The sequence below is a fragment of the Cnephaeus nilssonii genome (genome assembly GCF_951640355.1).
Source record: "Cnephaeus nilssonii genome assembly, chromosome: 6".
Lineage (NCBI taxonomy): Eukaryota > Metazoa > Chordata > Mammalia > Chiroptera > Vespertilionidae > Cnephaeus > Cnephaeus nilssonii.
The window spans coordinates 88,750,206-88,768,241 of NC_137077.1; the positions used below are offsets into that span (position 1 = coordinate 88,750,206).

Consider the following 18,036-nt stretch of genomic DNA (forward strand, 5'->3'; position numbering starts at 1 on the left):
GGGGTCTTCTGGCTGCTGGCCAGGGCCTTCCTTCCTTCCATGCCTCCCCCTGGTGGTCAGTGCACGTCATAGCAAGTGATCGAACTCCCGGTCTTCCGGTCGAACTCCCTAGGAGACAATTTGCATATTAGGCTTTTATATATATAGATATCCAACTGGATGTATGTTTACTAGACAAATGAACAGATGTGTTTGCATGGATGTGTAATATAATATATTAGTGGCCCAGTGCACAAAATTTGTGTACTTGGGGGCGGGAGGGATCCCCCAGCCTGGCCTGTGCCCTGTCACATTGTGGGAGCGCCATGATTCATTGCCCCAAAGAGGTAGGCCCCACCAACCCATCCAGGGCTCCTCGATGGATTGCCCCAAAAAAGTAGGCCAGAGCCAGGGGAGACCTGCGGACCCCAGGCTGTGGCAGAGGCCTGTGGACCCCCAGGGGCGGGCCCACAGCGGAGGCCTCCCTCTGTGCATGCCTGCCTAAGTCCCGCCATGGCCCCACCCCCATCCCCAATGCTGCAAGGCCCCATCCACCCACGCCTGCTGTGCATACCGCCTGCTAAGTGGTCGTGACATATAGTGTCCTAGACAATTTGCATATTCCTCTATTATTATATAGGATTATTATCTAGGATGTGTGTATATATGTGTGTTGGTATAGCTCCAATGGTCAGCTGGTTCTGTGAGAACAAGGCCAGAGAAGACCTGCAACACCTTCTTATTTAGGAATTGGCTCCTTAGTCAACCTCCCTGGGAGAACCCAGACTGAGATCTGCAATGAGTGGTTCTCCATAGCAGGGGTAAGCTGTCTGCTCCCTCTGCCCCCAGAGAGAAGCAGGACCAGATGGGGTCACATGAAGCTCCCAGGCAAGCTTGGCTCCTGGGGCACAGAGGCAGCCAGGAGGCAGCTCTCACTGCCAATCAGAGCAGAATCCTAGACAGGGTTTGGGAACCTGGTTCGGGTAATGACAAATATGTTGTTTTTCCCCCAAGTTGAAATTAAATATAATTGGTAATAAAATGTTAGGAATTTGCAGCTCTGCAGGAGCCAGAGAAGTTTTGTTGCTTAATTAGGATTATCTGAGGTGAACTTAGAATTTAATTCAGTCTGTTATTATTGTAAACTGACTTTATAATAATTCTATAAAGGGGGGAAAGCCATCACAGATACCTCTTCAGGAACCAGGTCATTGTGAGCTTGGCCGAGTCTTATGGACCCAGCAAACTGGTTCTGTTTTCTCCAGCTCAATGACATGGATGGGTGGCCGAAGGTGACTGTCCTTGCCCAGCCCAGGGTGTGCACAATCCAGATGCTCTGACAGCCTATGCAAGTTGATGATGTTATCAGGCTGTAAGATGCTCCCTTCATTAAATGCCGTGCTGTGGTTTGGAGAGGTGGAACTTTGGGTCCTTTGCATAAAACATGGTGCAGAGCACAGAGGAAAGGATGGAGGTGAAGTTATGAAGTCAATCATGGTTTATTTCCCAGTGTCTCCAGTTCTGCCTTTTTCCCTTTCTTCCCTGAGTGTTGTTGAGTACCTCCCCAACTCACCTCTACCCTTCCTTCCTTCCTTCCTTCCTTCCTTCCTTCCTTCCTTCCTTCCTTCCTTCCTTCCTTTCTTCCTTCCTTCCCTCCCTCCCTCCCTCCCTCCCTCCTTCCTTCCTTCCCTCCCTCCCTCCCTCCTTCCTTCCTTCCTTCCTTCCTTCCTTCCTTCCTTCCTTCCTTCCTTCCTTCCTTCTTTTTCCCTCTCCACTCTTTCCTTCCCTCTCTCCTTTCTTCCTTCCTGCTGCTTCTTGTTGACTCTGCCTGTGTGCAGGGCCCTGCAGGGAGCATTCAGATGTAAGCAAACTTGACAGGACCCTGCCTTATTACCTTGCCCTCCAGCCACCCATGCAACTTTCAGCTTCTCTCTCCCTTCCTCACAACTCCCGATATGGCCACCATGTTCACACTGTGATATAAATAGCTGATTGTAACTGATGCATTAAGTCTCTGCTTTATAGCTAGAAATAAGAAATCTAAGTCAAAGAAATGAGTGATCAATGGTGGAAATCCCAGATATCTGAAAACAGATTGGAGACTTTGGGAGGAGGTGAAGCAGGAAAATGATTCTTTGAGAGCTCCTGGAAACAAACCTAACCAGCACCCAAGGGAAAAAGAATAGCAGTTCTGCTCTCATCCTCCAAGACTGGGCTGGAGACGAATATTGATTCTAATCCCCTGAACCTAGGGGGCAGGACCATTTGGAGCCTGGGAAAACAGTGGTTCTCTATCATAGAGTCGTGCTCAGAGATGACGTGCGAGTGGCTGTAGAATGAGCATGTCTGGGGCCAGGAGGCCTTGATGAGGACCCTGGATTGTTTGTGTGAGCTGGGAGGATTATCAAAGTTCTGCCTGTGTCTGTGAAATGGGGTGTCTGTGATGACTAACTGAGGTCATGGCTGTGAGCACTTGCACGTGGCAGGTGCTCTCCAAGGAAGGTCATGTTCCTTGAAACCCCTCAGTCCCCAGCATGGGCACTGCCTGCTGGTTCCAGTGTGAGGGTTCCTGGGTGCCTCATACCCCGTAGCTCCCCCCCCCCCCCACACACACACACCAGAACAATCATTCATCACTGCTGTTTGCCTCCTCCTCAGGGAAGTGTACCGCGTGACGGAGAGTCTGCAGCGGGAGAAGTCGGGGCTCCTGAAGCAGCTGGATTTCCTGAGGTGGGTCAGCACTGTGTGTGTTCTGAGAGCGTATCCCAGATGCCTCAGGTGGGGGCCAGGCTGAGTCCTCCCTGCCTACATGCTGGAAAATATAGCCACTGTCCTTGACATATTGTTCAGACACCAAGTACCACCCTCTCCATTATGTTTGGTCCATCTACACATGCCCACTTCCCTCTCCAGTTTATACCCCTTCTCAGTGTCTCTCACAGCCTGCATGGCCCTTGTCTGGTAGGAGGGGACCTGAATTGATTGAGCATCTACACTGTGCCAGCCATACTACCCCTCTCATCTTCAACAAAACTTAGGAAAGTAAGTAGGGCAGTTGTTAATACAGGAGTTAACTGATGAGGAAGTTGATATTAGAGAAATGAGATAATTTACCAAAAGGGACACAGCTACTCACTGGTGGAGCCAGAATTGAGATCCACGTCGGGTCGATTCTCTTTATCCTGCCGTATTCCATTCATGTTGGTTGAATGAGTTCAGGCACACCTCATTTTATTGTCCTTTACTTTGTTATGCTTTGCAGATATTGTGGTTTTTTACAAAGTACATGTTTGGGGCCATGGTGCATTGGGCAAGTCTATTGGTGCCATATTTCCACAAGGCTCAAATGATGTGTTGCATTTTTTAGCAAAAAGTATTTTTTAATTAAGGTTTGTACATTTTTTAGACATCATGCTATTGCACACTTAATAGACTACAATATAGAATAAAATTATATTTATATGTACTAGGAAACCAAAAAATTCATGACTTGCTCTATGACGATATTCACTTTATTGCCATGGTCAGCAATCTGCAGGGTCTGCCTGAAAATGAGTCAAAACAGCACCACGAATGGCGTTTTCTTAGCCTGCTAAAACTCACTGTAACTTCAAAGCTCATTGGTATGGAATGTGCCAAAAACCCAAACCAAACAAAACCCCACCAAACCTGTGTGGGAAAGGTGGCATTTTGAGTTCTGCCTCTGAGGTTTCTAAGTGCCTGCTGCCTACCAAACACCTCCCGGGGAAAGGTGACCAAGCAGAAGGACTCTCGGTTCTGATTTGTAAAGGGCAAGTGCGTTTAAATCAGGTAAATGATGAAGCTTTTGTTTAGTTTTTTTTTGTTTGAAAGCAAGGTGAGGTCACTGTGTCTGACATCCATGATGCTACCAAATTGAAAAGTGCTTCAAATTGAATGCCCTTCAACTTTACTGCGCTCAATGCCTGGTTCCAACAGGCCCCAAAGGCCAAGTTCTCATCCATTTAAGAGAATATGTTGATTCTCAGGAAGGCGTTAGTGAAAGGAAGAGAACAAGATGTTCAAGGCCAAGTTTTTGTGTTTCCCCCCTTCTTTCTATTATACTTGGAAAAAAGAAAAGGGCAGATTCAACGTGAATGAGCAGAGGGGAGTGACAAGGCAGCACTCTGAAAATGCTTATGGATCTTTTTAAAGGAGAGCAGCATTTGTGCAGAATCACGTGGCTGGAGCTACTGCATGGTTACCAAGCTCAGCCTCTGCCAGCTGGTGAGAGCCCAGATGTGGAGGGGAAGCCGGTTTCTCTTCCACACTGAAGTCACCAGCTAGTGACTCGGAGCAATGGGGAAACGCAAGTTGAGGAGAGGAAGTTGGGAGAGGGGTGAGGTGGGGAGAATAGTGGGAATGTGGAGGGGTGGTGGTGGTGGTGGTGAAAACAGGACAATAGCCGGGATGTGACCGGATGAGGAGGGGACTGCCCTACTAAGAGAAATGGAGCAAATGGAAGCAATTTCAGGAACACACCCTTTGCAGCTGCATCTGGTTCCAGTCCCAGCACTGCCCCTCATTACCGTGTGTGCCCTTGGACAATTGACTTAACCAGAGGGAGTCTTAATCTCCTGCCCACCTCTCAGGCTTCTTTTGAGACTCAGTTGATAGATGTGGGTAGCAATCCCCACAGGGAGTGATGCGAATGAAAGTGGACACATGTAAAGAGCCTAGCATGTCTTTAAGTACTGAAGCTTCCGCATGGCGGTGGCTGCACAAAGCATGAAACGACAGCAAAGCCCTGAGAAAGATGTGGCTCCCAGGGCTCCCCAAGTCCTCACCCACACACAGGGCTGCTAACATCACTCCTGCACAGAGGGAGGGCCATTCCGGCATGAGAAGCTCCCCTGGCCATCCTCAGGGCTTACAAGAACCTTCCTCGTCCCTCCCACTCATTCTGCAGGCCCTGGCTGTGTGCCTGCCTGCTCACCAGAGGCACAGCTGGGGCAGAACAGCCCCGGGAACTGAGGTCTGTCCTCTGGCCTGTCTCAGACCTGCGCCTGCCGCGTGCAGCTCCCTTAGCGGAGTGCCTGCCCACGGTCCGTGCCCAGTAAATGGCCACGTTACAATGATGACAGTCAGACCATGGCTGTGCCCTCCCTTTGGAGCGATCTACATGTATTATAATATTTCTTATATAGTATCTCATCCTCCCCTCCACATCTAGCTACTTTCCATTTCTTTAATCACTTTCAACAAAACTTTCAAAAGATTTGTTTGCCCTTATATTCACCGTCTCCATTTCTTTCCCTCATATTCTCACCCTCTAGTCAGGCTTTTTCTACCATTATTCCACTGACGGTGGAACTAATGACCGACCAACATGTTAATTAAAATATTGACCAATTCTCAGGGCCCCGTCCTCGTCCCCAGCAGTCTGTTTTGGCACAGCGCCTATAGGGCTCCTTTGAAAACCTGGGTCAGATCAGGACACTCCTCTGCCTCCCCTCACCCACCCCCCACGGCTCCATCTCCCAATTGGAGGAAAAATCAAAGTTCCCACAGGCCATGAATGGCAGGTCACCCTCCTCCTCTATCTTTTCTCTGACCTTGCCTCCTAATGCTCTCCCTCTGAGCACGCTGCTGCCCTTCATTCTGTTCCTCAGGCACAGCAGGCCTCCCCCAGCCCAGGCTGTGCCCCGGCAGCCCCCTCTGTGTGCCATGCTCTTGCCTCAAATACCCACAGCGCTTCTCTCTCCTCCTCCGAATCTCTGCTCAGATGCTGCCTTCTCAGCAAGGCCCCCCCTCACCACCCTATTGAAACACCACTCTACCCCTTGGCACACTTTATTCCACTTTCCTGCTTTCTCTCAGCAGCAATTATGCCAGCACTAAAATACACATTCTCTGAGGGCAGGAACTTCTTGTTTTGTTCATTGGTGTAACCTTCACAGGCAGAACAGTGCCTGGCACATAGTGGGTGTCCAGGAGACTCTTGTTGAGAGGATGTAGGCACGAATGAATGGTTCACAGAGGGCACACAGGCCCCAAAGCGACTCACAGGCCCAGCTGGAACTCCTGGGCACCCTCTGGGGGAGGCTCCCTGGTGATGGCATAGACCAGTCAGTGCGTGATCTGAAGGGCATGGGTGCCACGAGGCCATTCTGTCTATCCCCTTCCTCTGAGCTGATTTACACAGACTTCCCTCTGCCATTAACCACAACCCCTAAGGAAAGAGGTTGCACCGCTCCGGGCCAGCCACACCACGCCTTCCTCCGTACCACCCGCTGGCAATGCTGCCATTGGCTCAGTGGACCACAAACTCCATGTTTGAATAGATTCCCCTTTTCCATCACAGGGAAAGGAACAAGCACCTCCAGGATGAAAGGGACATATGTTTTCAGGTAAGTGCCCGGTGCCCCCTCCTCTGGGGAAAGACAAGGACTGTGGTCCAGTGGCAGCCAGCACCTGAGCCGGGTCTGGCCGGCAATGTCCTGAGGTTTGGGGTCTGCTTGCTCCTTTCTGTGTGGCAGGACCATGGCATATGCTTTTTAGAAAATAATAAAAATGCAGGGGACCTCCTGGGTGACAGCGTGTTAATTTCCCATGAAGTCACACACTTCCCTCTTGGCATAACAAGGCAAATAATGGGGAGGGTCACGCGTTTCTTGGATGCAGAAATGGTAGTTCTGTCCCTGAGATGACGCAGTTGAAATGTCATGATCACTTTACACCACAATGCTCACAGCGTTTTTCTTCATTAAAATTTTTTATCTCTTGATGAAAAATTTGCATTTTAATTCAAAATGTATACTTTACAATTCACATAGTAGATTTTATGAGCAATGTTTTTACCCTGTGGGGACTCCTGCTTCTCCAGACCTGAGCACAATGCTTACACATTTTCCCAAATAACATGAAATTCTATATTTATTTAAAATCTTCCCTTTGGGCTGCATTAAACAAAATCTAGGATCCCACGTTCCCCTGCTTTCTTCCCTCTTAGACAGCAGTTGTTGGGTGCTCTCAAGGGAAGAAAAATGGTGGCAGGACTGACTGATGTGGGTTTTTAATTATTAGAATGATCACACCATGAAGTTCATGTGTGTCCTTCCTTGGGCAAGTTATTTGCCTCCTTGAACCATGGCCCTGCCTACCTCATCAGGAAAGGGAATCCTTATTCTTTATTTTCCCCCCAAATTGTAGGGATTTTTGAGAAAAACTTTTGGAAAGAGGAGGTCTTGCACTGGACCCTTGGCTGAACAGTGGCCTAAATGCAGGCGGCAAGGGGCAGCTAGTTTGCCCTGAATGAAGTGCGCCCGGTTTATAACTGCGAATCCTGGAGGGACCTTGTTCCACCGTTTCTTTTCCATCACTGACTGGCAGCAAACACCTCTGCACCACCTGAGTACTACCAGAGCAAGGCTTCAGCCTACACGTGTGTTTGATGATGATAATGGTTATTATTTTAGAAGTAACTCTGCATTTATTTTAAAACTTCCAACCAAATGTCATCCTAATCCCTTGACCTTGCTTTCCCTCACCTGCCAAACTCATTTTGCTTTGAATAGGAAATGGGCTTAAGAAAGAGGGATACAATTATGTTAATTCTGGGTAATAATTAAAGATTAATTTGGAATCATTATAGTCATACTTGCAGAGGCCCTGGGAGTCTTGCCACTCCCCCCGCCTCCCCCCTTAAGGATCATCAGGAATCATGGGGATGGCTGGTTAATGAGAGATTCCTTTAGGGACTGTTAGAGAGCATTGGCAAAGAGGGTGCAAGCCCCCACCCCACCCAGGCTCTTCATTACAGATGTGTGAGCCATTTATCCACACCCAGCTCCCTCCCACAAAAGGTTTGAAATACCCTTTGCTAGCTTAGTAGCTGTGGACAGGGGCTGGGTGAACTGATCCTCTGGGCTGTTCTCTTTCTTATGTCTGAGGCTTTGGGAATACCTGGAACTGGAGCCACACGGTATTGGCTGAGTGTGATTTAAAGAGGCAGAGTCTTTTCTGTCCATAAGAAGTCTTCCTATGCTTTCCACATTTAGCTCCTCTTACTTATGCTCTTGCAAATGATCAATAGTCCTGTGAAGGGCAATATCGTGGACCCCAGGCTCTAAACTGTGTGTTGGCTCATTTGATTAGGTTATTAAACAGGAAGTGGAGGGATTCTGGTGAAAATGCCAGCGGGGAGACCAGAACGTCACTTGCTTATTCAGAGTTTTGTCTAAAGCCTGACCTATGAGGTGGGAAAGTTGAGCCCTTTCTGCTCAAACATTGGGACAAACTGGCAGGCATGGATCTGAGGGCCTTTTGTATTTCTGCAGAAAGATAAGGCAGCCAAAGCAAACACAGCTGCTGCCAAGGCAAGCTGGAAACAGAGATCTGGCTCTGTGATAGGCAAATATATGGACGGCAGAGGGATCCTTAGAAGGTAAGTTGTCCTCTATTTGTTCACTCGTTGTCTGTTCGTTGGTCTTGTACTCCTTGGGAGCAGGCCCCGAGCCTGTGCTGTGCTGAGTGCAGACTAACGCTCGAGAAGTGGCACTGGTGGAGAAGCCTGGGGTCAGCTGTGCTCACTCCCCTTGAATCTTGGAGGACGTATCCCTTCCTGTTCTCACATCCAAGGAGGAGCCGGTGCAGAGCAAGCCCAAAGGACAGGCCATTGTCTTTTCTGTCCTTCCCGTCCTGTCCAGTGTGTGCCTGCAGAGAGGGACTGGGTCAGTGCTTTAGATCAGCAGAGGAGCGAGAACAGGAGAGGTCAGGGACAGAGATGGAGGGTGTGGCCTGACAAAGCCCAGTTGTCAGTTGAGCAGAATGGATACACTTGGTTTTTCAGGCACATGACTATTTGGGCTCTGAAGGGCAATGAAAGTGTTCTATGGAATCTCTAATAGTTGAACTCCTTCACAGACAAGAATAGGTCCTGTGCTTGACTGATTCCTTTCAATGATTCATATTTAATTAACTCAAAGATGACATATTTTGTTCCTGTTGGATAACACATAATTGCCTCCCCAAAGGAGGGGTTTGTTGTTTATTCAGAGACCAGCCAATCCCCTTCTTCTTGTTGTTGTTGGCATGTGCTCCATCCACATGGATGGCCAGAGAGAGGTAGAGGCAGCTGGATCCCTTAGTATTAGATCTGGGGAGAAAGTGTGCGAACTTGCTCATCTAGGAGACACTGAGGACAGCACGCAGGCAATGCCAGGTGGGCAAAGGGAGGTGGCTCTGGGCTGTCAGTCAGCTGATGAGTCAAGTCTCTGGACCTGATCATTGTGAATTTCTAAGTATCTGAACAGTGAGATACAATTTTGGAGCTAAGTTTGTGCAATAATAGTTGGCCTGTTGGTTCCTCAGAACCGAATCTATTCATTGATTGATTCAGTCAATAAGCATTTACCAATTCCCTCCTCTGTAATAGACAGTCTTTTGAGTTCTGTGAAGATTCCAAAGATAAATTAGACATGAGTCCTGCCATTAATGTCTATTATCGAGTGCCTGCTATGTGCAAAATACTGTGCTGTGTGCTGGGTATAAATACAGTGGTGAGCAAACAGGCTCTGAGGCCACTTCCCCCTGACTGACTTGCAGGGTCACTGGAAGAGAAAGGGAAAGGAAGGAGAGGCAGGTCGAGATACCCTGGCTTCCTTCGACCCAAAGCCCGTGCTCTAGTGGGCAGCTGCCTCTGAGCCAGGAGACATCTGGCTAGTGGGGACATACAGTTAGTTGAGCTGGCCTTGGGACCAGAGTGGAGGCTATCTGATTGTTAACCCAGGATGCTTTATTTATGATCCTTTTTCACACCATTTTCTTCTCTATCAGCATTTCTCACAACTTGTAAAAATGTGTTTAGTTGTGTCATTATTGCTTTAGCCCCTCCACTAAGCTGAGCATTCCTCAAGGACAGGGGATGTGTCCATTTGTTCATGACTGTGACATTAGCTTAATACCTGGTAGATCATCATTATTACCTTCACGGTCATCACCATCATCACCTTCATCATCACCTTCATCAGCATCACCTTCACCATCAGGAACTTGTATAAGTGTCTTGAGTAAATGAACTAAACAATGCTGGATCTGGTTTTCCCTTACCCGGAACTCTGTGCCTCCAAGGTGTGGTGCTCTTTTGTCATCTGTCAGAAAAGCTATATGGCTTCCATATTGATACATTTAACCATTTGCTTCCCCCTCTTCTTTCTTCTCCACCCCAAAACAGCCAGTCAGAGGAGGAGGAGGATGTGTTTGGCATGCTGAGGAGGAGAAGCTCCCTGGGCCTGAGTGGGTATCCCCTTACAGAAGAGGAGCCAGGAGCCAGGGAGCCAGGGGCTGAGGGTCCACTCCCCCGGGCACTCCGCAGAATCATCTCCATTGAAGAAGACCCTCTGCCCCAGCTCCTGGATGGCAGCTTTGAGCGGCCACTGAGCAAATGCCCAGAAGAGGAGGAGGTCTCCGACCAGGGGGTGGAAGGACAAAGCCAGCAGGCCCAACCTTCTCAGCTGGAACTCATGCCCACATCTCCCCGAGGGCAGCCTGTTGGGAAAGAAGCTCTGTCTAAGGTAAGGGCACGTCGCACCTTGGTTTTAGAGGTCACTCCTATGCCATGCCCCGAAGGCAGCTTAGGAAATCAGATGTGACTGGTCTCACGACTCACTATATTTGTGTCCTTCAAATACTACCTTTCCCTGCTTAGCTGAGTGTCTTGGGGGAGACTCAGGGGTCCTGGTAAATTCTCCTTATAAACTCTGATGTTTGCCCTACTCCCTACCCTATGCTCTTTTCTGATTCAGCAAAAGGCTCCAATCCCATGTCCCACCCGAACTCCCCACCAGGTCTTCCTCTAAACTGTGGGGAGAAGGAGGCCATATGAACCATCTTCCTCTGGCTCATAGTGGTGATGTTCCACACCTTGTTTGTGACCTAAGCCTAGGAATAGGCTCCTTGAGCCCTGACCCCTCCACATGACCCTCCAAAGCAGCGTTAGAAATGGCCTCGGCAGTGTGAAAGAGGCTCCTCCCTGCACACCAGGCCAGCCCTTTAGAATTGAACCCTTGCCACCTTGAGCATTTCCATGGCTGTATTAGCATGTGTGACAGGAAGACTTCTCTGGCCACTGTGCAGGGACATGTGGGATCAGTTATCACCCTTGGGTCTGGATTAAGATTCATGCCTATGTGTCACTCCTCTGAAGGGTGGAATAGTGGAGGCCCAGGCTCCAGGGAGGATGGAGAACTGGTGGCACCCAGTGGTGGGGCCCCTTCACCTACCTGTCCTTCCACAACCCTGTCAGCACTATTCATGTAGGCATTGGGCACAGATGGGGTTTTCAGTACCCCATGCTTTCCCCACAAATGTGAAAGAAATGTCAAGAGGCCAGCAGTAGAGGGACAAGGCTAAGCATTGTGTCTGCTATGGCATTTGATCCTTGCAGTCATCTGATGAGGCTTTGGAGATGTATTCTTCCTTCTGGCAGACTGGGAAGTCAAGTCCAAAGGGGTGCAGCCTGGCCCAGCCTTCTCCCTCTGCTCTCACACATTGAGGCTCCACCAGGTTGGATGCCTTCCAGCTGGGGACAGAAACTGCGGCAACGAGGAAATACGATCCACCAGCAGCCACAGCAGCCTCAGCAGAGGCTCTGCTCCGCGGAAGGTGGCATGAGGCAGGCCCTTCGAGCCAGGCTGCTGAGCCAGAAACTGTGCAGCCTTTCGGGACAGTAGATTGATAGCAGGAATCGTGAACTTACAAATACCACGTCCTTTGAACCAGCACTTCTCCTTCTAACAATCTTTTCTCAGGAAATAACCAAAGTCAGACAAAGATTTAATGCAAGAATATAAGTGTATAATAGCAAACAGGAAAATCTAATAGGACATAAACCATAGCATATTAATTCAGTAGAATATTACACTGCTGCTAAAAATAACATTTAGCCCTAACCGGTTTGGCTCAGTGGATAGAGCGTCGGCCTGCAGACTCAAGGGTCCCAGGTTCGATTCCGGTCAAGGGCATGTACCTTTGTTGCAGGCACATACCCAGTAGGGAGTGTGCAGGAGGCAGCTGATCGATGTTTCTCTCTCATCAATGTTCCTAACTCTCTCTCCCTCTCCCTTCCTCTCTGTAAAAAAAATCAATAAAATATATTTAAAACAACATTTAAAAAATAGTGAACCAGAGAAATATTTATAATTTAGTAATATAAGAAAATAATAAAATTATAACATCTCAAGTCACTCTATAAAACATATGTTCATTCATCTATATAGAAAAAAAGCCTGGAAGAAATGCATTTGAACATGAGTAGTGACCACTGCAGGGCAGTAGGGTAAATTATAATTATTATATTCCTCCCTACTTTTCTGTTTTTCCTAATTCTAAAAAAAAAAGAAAATGCACACATTAGTTTTATTTTTAAAGTGGTGGGAAGGAGATGAGCAGACCTTTCTCCAGTTCTCTTGCCCCAATCCGGTTGGCTCACTGTGGATTAGCCCCAGAAGGGACACGGTTAAGTGCGTGAACACGGAGTAGGAGTTTGCTGCACCTGGGAGGTGTGTCCTGACGCTGCTGAACCATCAATAAATGTGTTTATCTTCTTTGGCCTGAAAAACAATAGTGTTCTATCCCATGGTGGGGGTGGGCACAGGGCTAATGTCAGGCACAGCCTCTGCAGCCGGGACCTGCTCCCCCTGCCCTGGGTTTCTCATGCCTTCCGCACACCTGGGCCTGAGGATACAGATGCTGCTCTGAGCTTTAGTCTCAAACAAATTACAGGGAGACAGAGGCTGAGCAGACACTGGCAGAGAGCCCATACCCTTGGCATTGCAAGAGTAAAGAAAACGGGGCAGGGGGCATAGTTTTTGAGTGTGGAGCATTTTTTTCTTTAAGTTTAAATTCCTGAAATTGACCTTGAATTCCCACTTAAGTGCTGCATGGAATTGATTTCTCCCCAAAAAGCTGTTAGTGGCTTTTCTCTGATACTCAAGTACTGCTAAGATCTGTTGCCACTCCATTATAGTATTTGCTCGATGACAGAAGCTAATTCCCCCAAATCCACTTCTAAATTGGTTCCAAAGAGTTTCCTCACCTAGGCCAGCAGTGCTGTGCTGGGTTTGAAGGCGGGATTGGGGGGAATGAGCAAACAGCTCTTCCAAAGGAATGAGGGCTCCGTGGAGAGCAATGACCCGGTGCGGGCAGCAGGTCCTTACTCTGCCTCTCATTCCCTCAGTGTCTAAGCAAGTCCATTCCCCACTGGGCTTCAGCATCCCAGACAAATGGGCAGCGGGCTCAGCCCCAGCCCTCCTGCTGCCGGGCAGGGCAGGAGGAGCAGCAGTGCTGGGGGATTTGAACACTCTGCCAGTGGCCTGGTGTCAGGATTTCCCAGTCTACGAGGGGGAGACTGTCTTGCCTTTGTTCCCAGGGCAAATGGGGATCCTGGATGGAAGCTGATGAGATGGGACAGAAGAGCAAAGGGCAGGGAGGCAAGAGTATCCCCGTCAGTCCAGGCTTTCAATGAAAGGGCAGAAGCAAGAGCCCTACCCCATCCTGGGCTGTCTCTGGCCCTGTGACAAAGATGTCTTTTTTCTATCTCCCCTCCTCCCTTTCTATCTCCTTATCCCCCCTTTCACCACCCCTGCCTCTGCTTTAAGCCCAGCTCAGGGCGTCTGCTGGGTGGATCCCTGCTCTCCGAGCACTTGGAACATTGTGCTGAGATTGTCTGTTTACACGCCTGTCCCCTTCTTTCCACCACAAGCCAGGCCTCCTCCTCATCCCTGCATCATAGTAGGCAGACAACAGGTGCTGGTTGAATGAATGTCCCTCTTCCCCTTGCTGATGCCCTGAGCCCAAAGCTACCTGCATCTGTGGCTGGGCGGTCTCCTAGTGCCAGTGTGGAGGCCAGGTCCCCACTGTCCCCTGCACACCATAGGGATGGGAGAAGGGCAGGTGGTGGCAGGAGCGGGGCTAGCACCCAGACTGTCCGCCGTCCACAGGAGGAAGGCTCCCTCTCCACCCCAGACCGGCTCTTCAAGATTGTGTTTGTGGGCAACTCTGCCGTAGGGAAGACATCCTTCCTGAGGAGATTCTGTGATGACCGGTTCTCCCCGGGCATGACAGCCACTGTGGGTAAGTTCTCACCCCTAAACTGGGTCCCGCCGCCTCTGGGAAGGGGAGGTTGTGAGAAGGGGGCCGAGGGAGGGACTTGGAGCTCAGTGGGAGCGGCTGTGGGCCCTCAGGGAGGGGAGGCCTGGTCTGCCTGCTCCACAGTGAGGCTGAGGGACAGGTGCAGTCCGTTCCTGCAGAGAGATAGCTGCTAAGCTCGCTTCCAGTGGGACAACACCACTGAAAGCTTCCCATGTCCAGCCTGGATAGAACTGAAGTTGCCAAAGATGAACTTCGGCCCTTTTACCCCCTCTGAGCCTCTCTCTCTCTTAGTGTTTCTTCCCACTTTCAGCAGGGCCCTGAATCTTCATGTTCCTGCTGGGGCTTACTCCCTTTCCCCCTCCCCCGCTCCTGCCACCACAACCCCTCCCCCCACCATAAGCCAGCTGCTTCCATGCCCTGCCCCTCTCAGTGTGTGTGTGTGTGAGAGAGAGAGAGAGAGAGAGAAAGAGGGAGAGAGAGAAAGAGAGAGAGAGAGAAAGAGAGAGAGAGAGAAAGAGAGAGAGAGAATAGGAGGGATGGAGGGCAGAGCTCTAGATGGCTCCTTTAACCAAAAGATGAGACGTTACCCATCCTGCCTCCTGGGCCTGCTGGGTGGCAGCTGGAGTTCACTGGAGAAGCCCGTTAGGCGCAGCTATTAGTGGATGATCATGGCTTCATGTGCTCCCGCTCCTGTGTAATATTTTATTTAGATGGAGGACTTTCTCCCTTCCCCAAAGTTGCTCATTGCATTAGAATATGTGGTGAGACCACAGGCATCTTGACCTTTTTAGCTTTTACCAAGTTGAATCACCCAAACAAAAAATAAGTCCACTGAGTGCCTACTGTATACCATTTAACCACACTGATAAGTCAACTATATTTGAAAATATATGGATATATCTGAATATTTACCATGGGCTTTCATATTCATCATTTCACTCTACCTTCATACAACCCTGGGAGGCAAGTGTTGTTATCAACCCAATGGACAGATCAGGAAACTGAGGCCCAGAGAGGGCGGCTTGTCCACATTCCCATCAGCTGGTTGGTGCAGATACTGGCCTCCCCTCTGCCCCCACACCCCTTCTGTTCCATTCCACAGTGTCCCTAGTAACCTTGAGTTGTGTGTGCTCAGCACCCCATGGGTTTCAAAGACACTTTCCTGGCTCTTTGTCTCTGCTCTGCCACTAACCAGTTATGTGACTCCAGGGGGACACGTTCCCTCTTTGGGCTTCAGTTTTTCTCATCTGAAAAATGAGGGAAATGAACTGGGTCACACAACACTGCTTCCAGGCCATCTTTTACCTTTGGGTGTCTGACAGCTGGCCCCACAAGACAAAACTTTTCTGCCTCAGAGTCCTGACTGGGGAGACTCCATGTTCTTCCTCTCATCCTGAACTGGCCCTTCTTCCAACTTTCCTCTACAGGTGGGTCTCCTCCCACATGCTTCAGGGTGCCATTCTTACTGCTGGGCCTGTTCCTGTGGTGTTTTCACATCTGGAATATCCTCCTGTCCCTCCCTTCTGCTCCATTTCACCCAAAAACTGAGAGCACCTCAAGATGAAGAATTGGGACCCTGAAGGGGAGAAGAGCAGAGCTGTGAACCCATCCCAGAAGAGTCTGGCCTTGTCTGCCCTGGAGAAAAGTGGCTGGGAGTGAGCCAGGCGCACCGAGCGTGGTGACACAGGGAGCAATGGCTGAGGAGGTGGACTTGAATTCCTGGGAGATCATTAGTGGGGTGGGCCCCCACAAGCCATGGCTCCAGCACAGACATGAGAGCCAGGAGGACAGATTCCAAGCATTTAGGTGCCTCTCCTGTTGAAATCAGGGAATCAGGGTCCATTTACATTTCCAACTGGTGTCCCTAAGATGGAAGTCTCTAAAAAGAGAAAACCAGACTAATTTGCACTTCCCAGGGGGCCAATTATGGAAACACCTACAAGTTAGGTGCAGGAACTGCGGCTCAAATTAGTGTCTCAGCTACACAGCAGGCCTTGCTCTGGTGCACCTGTCAGTAGGTACAGTACAGCCATAGAAGCCACCTGACAAATGCTCCTGTAAAGGGACAGAAGAGCCACAGCGTCCTGGCCCTGGAGGGCCAAAGCCGTCCAACCCTAGATTGGCGCTCTAGCCAACCATCTGTCCAGGGCAGCAGCCCCTGAACCATGAACACAGTACAAACAGGGACTCAGCAGCCCCTTAAAGCTCACCTCCGTCATCAAAGGGGACTTCCTGGCTTCCCACTGCCTCAAGGGAACATGACTGGTACTCGACTCCTGGCTTGTGCATAATGTAAGTTCCACAGTACAACAGTGTGACTTGAGCACCTGCCTGCACCACTTTAGCACCACATGATTCCTTCACAAACAGGTGTTTGGGTCCTGTGGGTGTCAAAGGGTGGTCTTTTAGAACATTGGAGTTCATTTTGTAAATGAGAAGACTGATTATTAGAGGCTAAAGCTCCCTAGAACCCAGGACCCCGAGTCCAGTGTTTTTTTACTGCCCCACATTGAGTCACCGCCCCTGCTTTTCCCAACAGAATGCACTCTGCTCTTTCTTGGCCACCAGTTGCGTTTCTATCCCACTCCCCATCTCTACAAAGAAATTCCTAGTTGTCTCCATGATAACTTGCAGATACTCCCATTCCCACATCTGTCTTGCTCTAAATGACAGCTTGGTCCTGTCTTGTCACCCTTTCTGGAGCCCATCAACCAGCTCTAACTCATTACCATCCCACAACACAACACACTTCATGGTCACAGAGGCTCCTGATTTCCAGCCGTCATTCAGGAACCAGTTAGGTTGCAAGTTGGAGGTCACCTCCATGTGTTCATTGAATGCTACAGCTGAACAGATCCTGAGCACCAACTTATCCCATCCACACCCTCCATCACACCTCAATTTACAGGTGAGGACAGTGAAACTCCCCCCAAATGAGATGAAGTAATGTCATCATGATCACATAGCTGGTCAAAGGCAGGACTGAGATAGGAACACAACATGGTCGCCTGGCTCCTGGGGTATTAGAACTGGTAATGGTCTTAGAAGTCAGTGTAGTTCAGGCCCTCTGGTCCCATGTTATTGTGTTGCCTCTTCTGTTGGACTTGACTCCTTGTGTCTCTACTTTCCCTTGCCTCTCCCTCCCCTGGACTTATCTGCTTCCTGGGCCTGCCTGTCTGAGGCTGCAGAGAGAAGCACTAGTACCTGGCAGGGACTCTCACCAAGCTCACCACAGCACAGAACCTGTTTTTTCCCAACATTCCTTGGTCCACCTCACTCTCTGCAAGATAAGCATCCTGTCCTCCAGCAAAGCAATCAGCCAGTGTTGTAGAGCACAATCATAAAGAGCTGAGACCTGGCTGCCCCCCTGCCTTCAAGCCTTTCTTTCCACCAAGAAGGCGGCTCTGTCCTCAGGCTTCCCACCTTGGGCTGGCTGGTTTCAGATCAGGCCCTGAAAGTGTGTTGACAGTGCTGGCATTCTCCTGAGTTGTTGCCAGAAAGTAGACAGCCCCTTCAGTCTCCTAGAGTACACACTGGGGAAACACTTCCACTTTTAACCAGGAAGAAAGCTCACTCTGGATTCAGCTCCCAGCCAGTTGTAATTCATTTGGATGGAAGCCCTGGACTTTCCAGGTGAAATGAAGCTGCCAGGCGTCTCTGTGCCCAGGATACTGGTGTAAAAAGAAGAATGAACCTCAGAGCTGGGTTTGCAACACACTGCAACTGATGAGCTTGGGCGATGCATGCCATCACTGGATTCTTGTTTCTTTATCTCTTGTTGGTGTGGTGGGTGGGGGTGGTATGCATATACATATCTGTGTGCATGTGTATGTATGTGCATGAGTATGTGTGCAGATAACTCAGATGATGTCACAGGGGGAGCACTGTGATGATGGAGAGACAGCATATGAAAGTTAGAAATATCAAGCATTCCACCAATGGGTCAAA

General features: G+C 49.5%; 1 protein-coding gene across 1 annotated transcript in view; it reads left to right on the plus strand.

Annotated features, from left to right (window-relative positions):
- CRACR2A (calcium release activated channel regulator 2A) overlaps positions 1-18,036 on the plus strand; it is a gene marked incomplete at its 5' end in the record, with an annotated part of 73,375 nt that overhangs the window by 40,013 nt on the left and 15,326 nt on the right. The window contains 5 exons of the mRNA XM_079775442.1: positions 2,638-2,709; positions 6,302-6,347; positions 8,277-8,383; positions 10,172-10,511; positions 13,938-14,070. Of these exons, the coding sequence (XP_079631568.1) occupies positions 2,638-2,709; positions 6,302-6,347; positions 8,277-8,383; positions 10,172-10,511; positions 13,938-14,070 (698 nt within the window). The remainder of the gene's footprint in view (positions 1-2,637; positions 2,710-6,301; positions 6,348-8,276; positions 8,384-10,171; positions 10,512-13,937; positions 14,071-18,036) is intronic.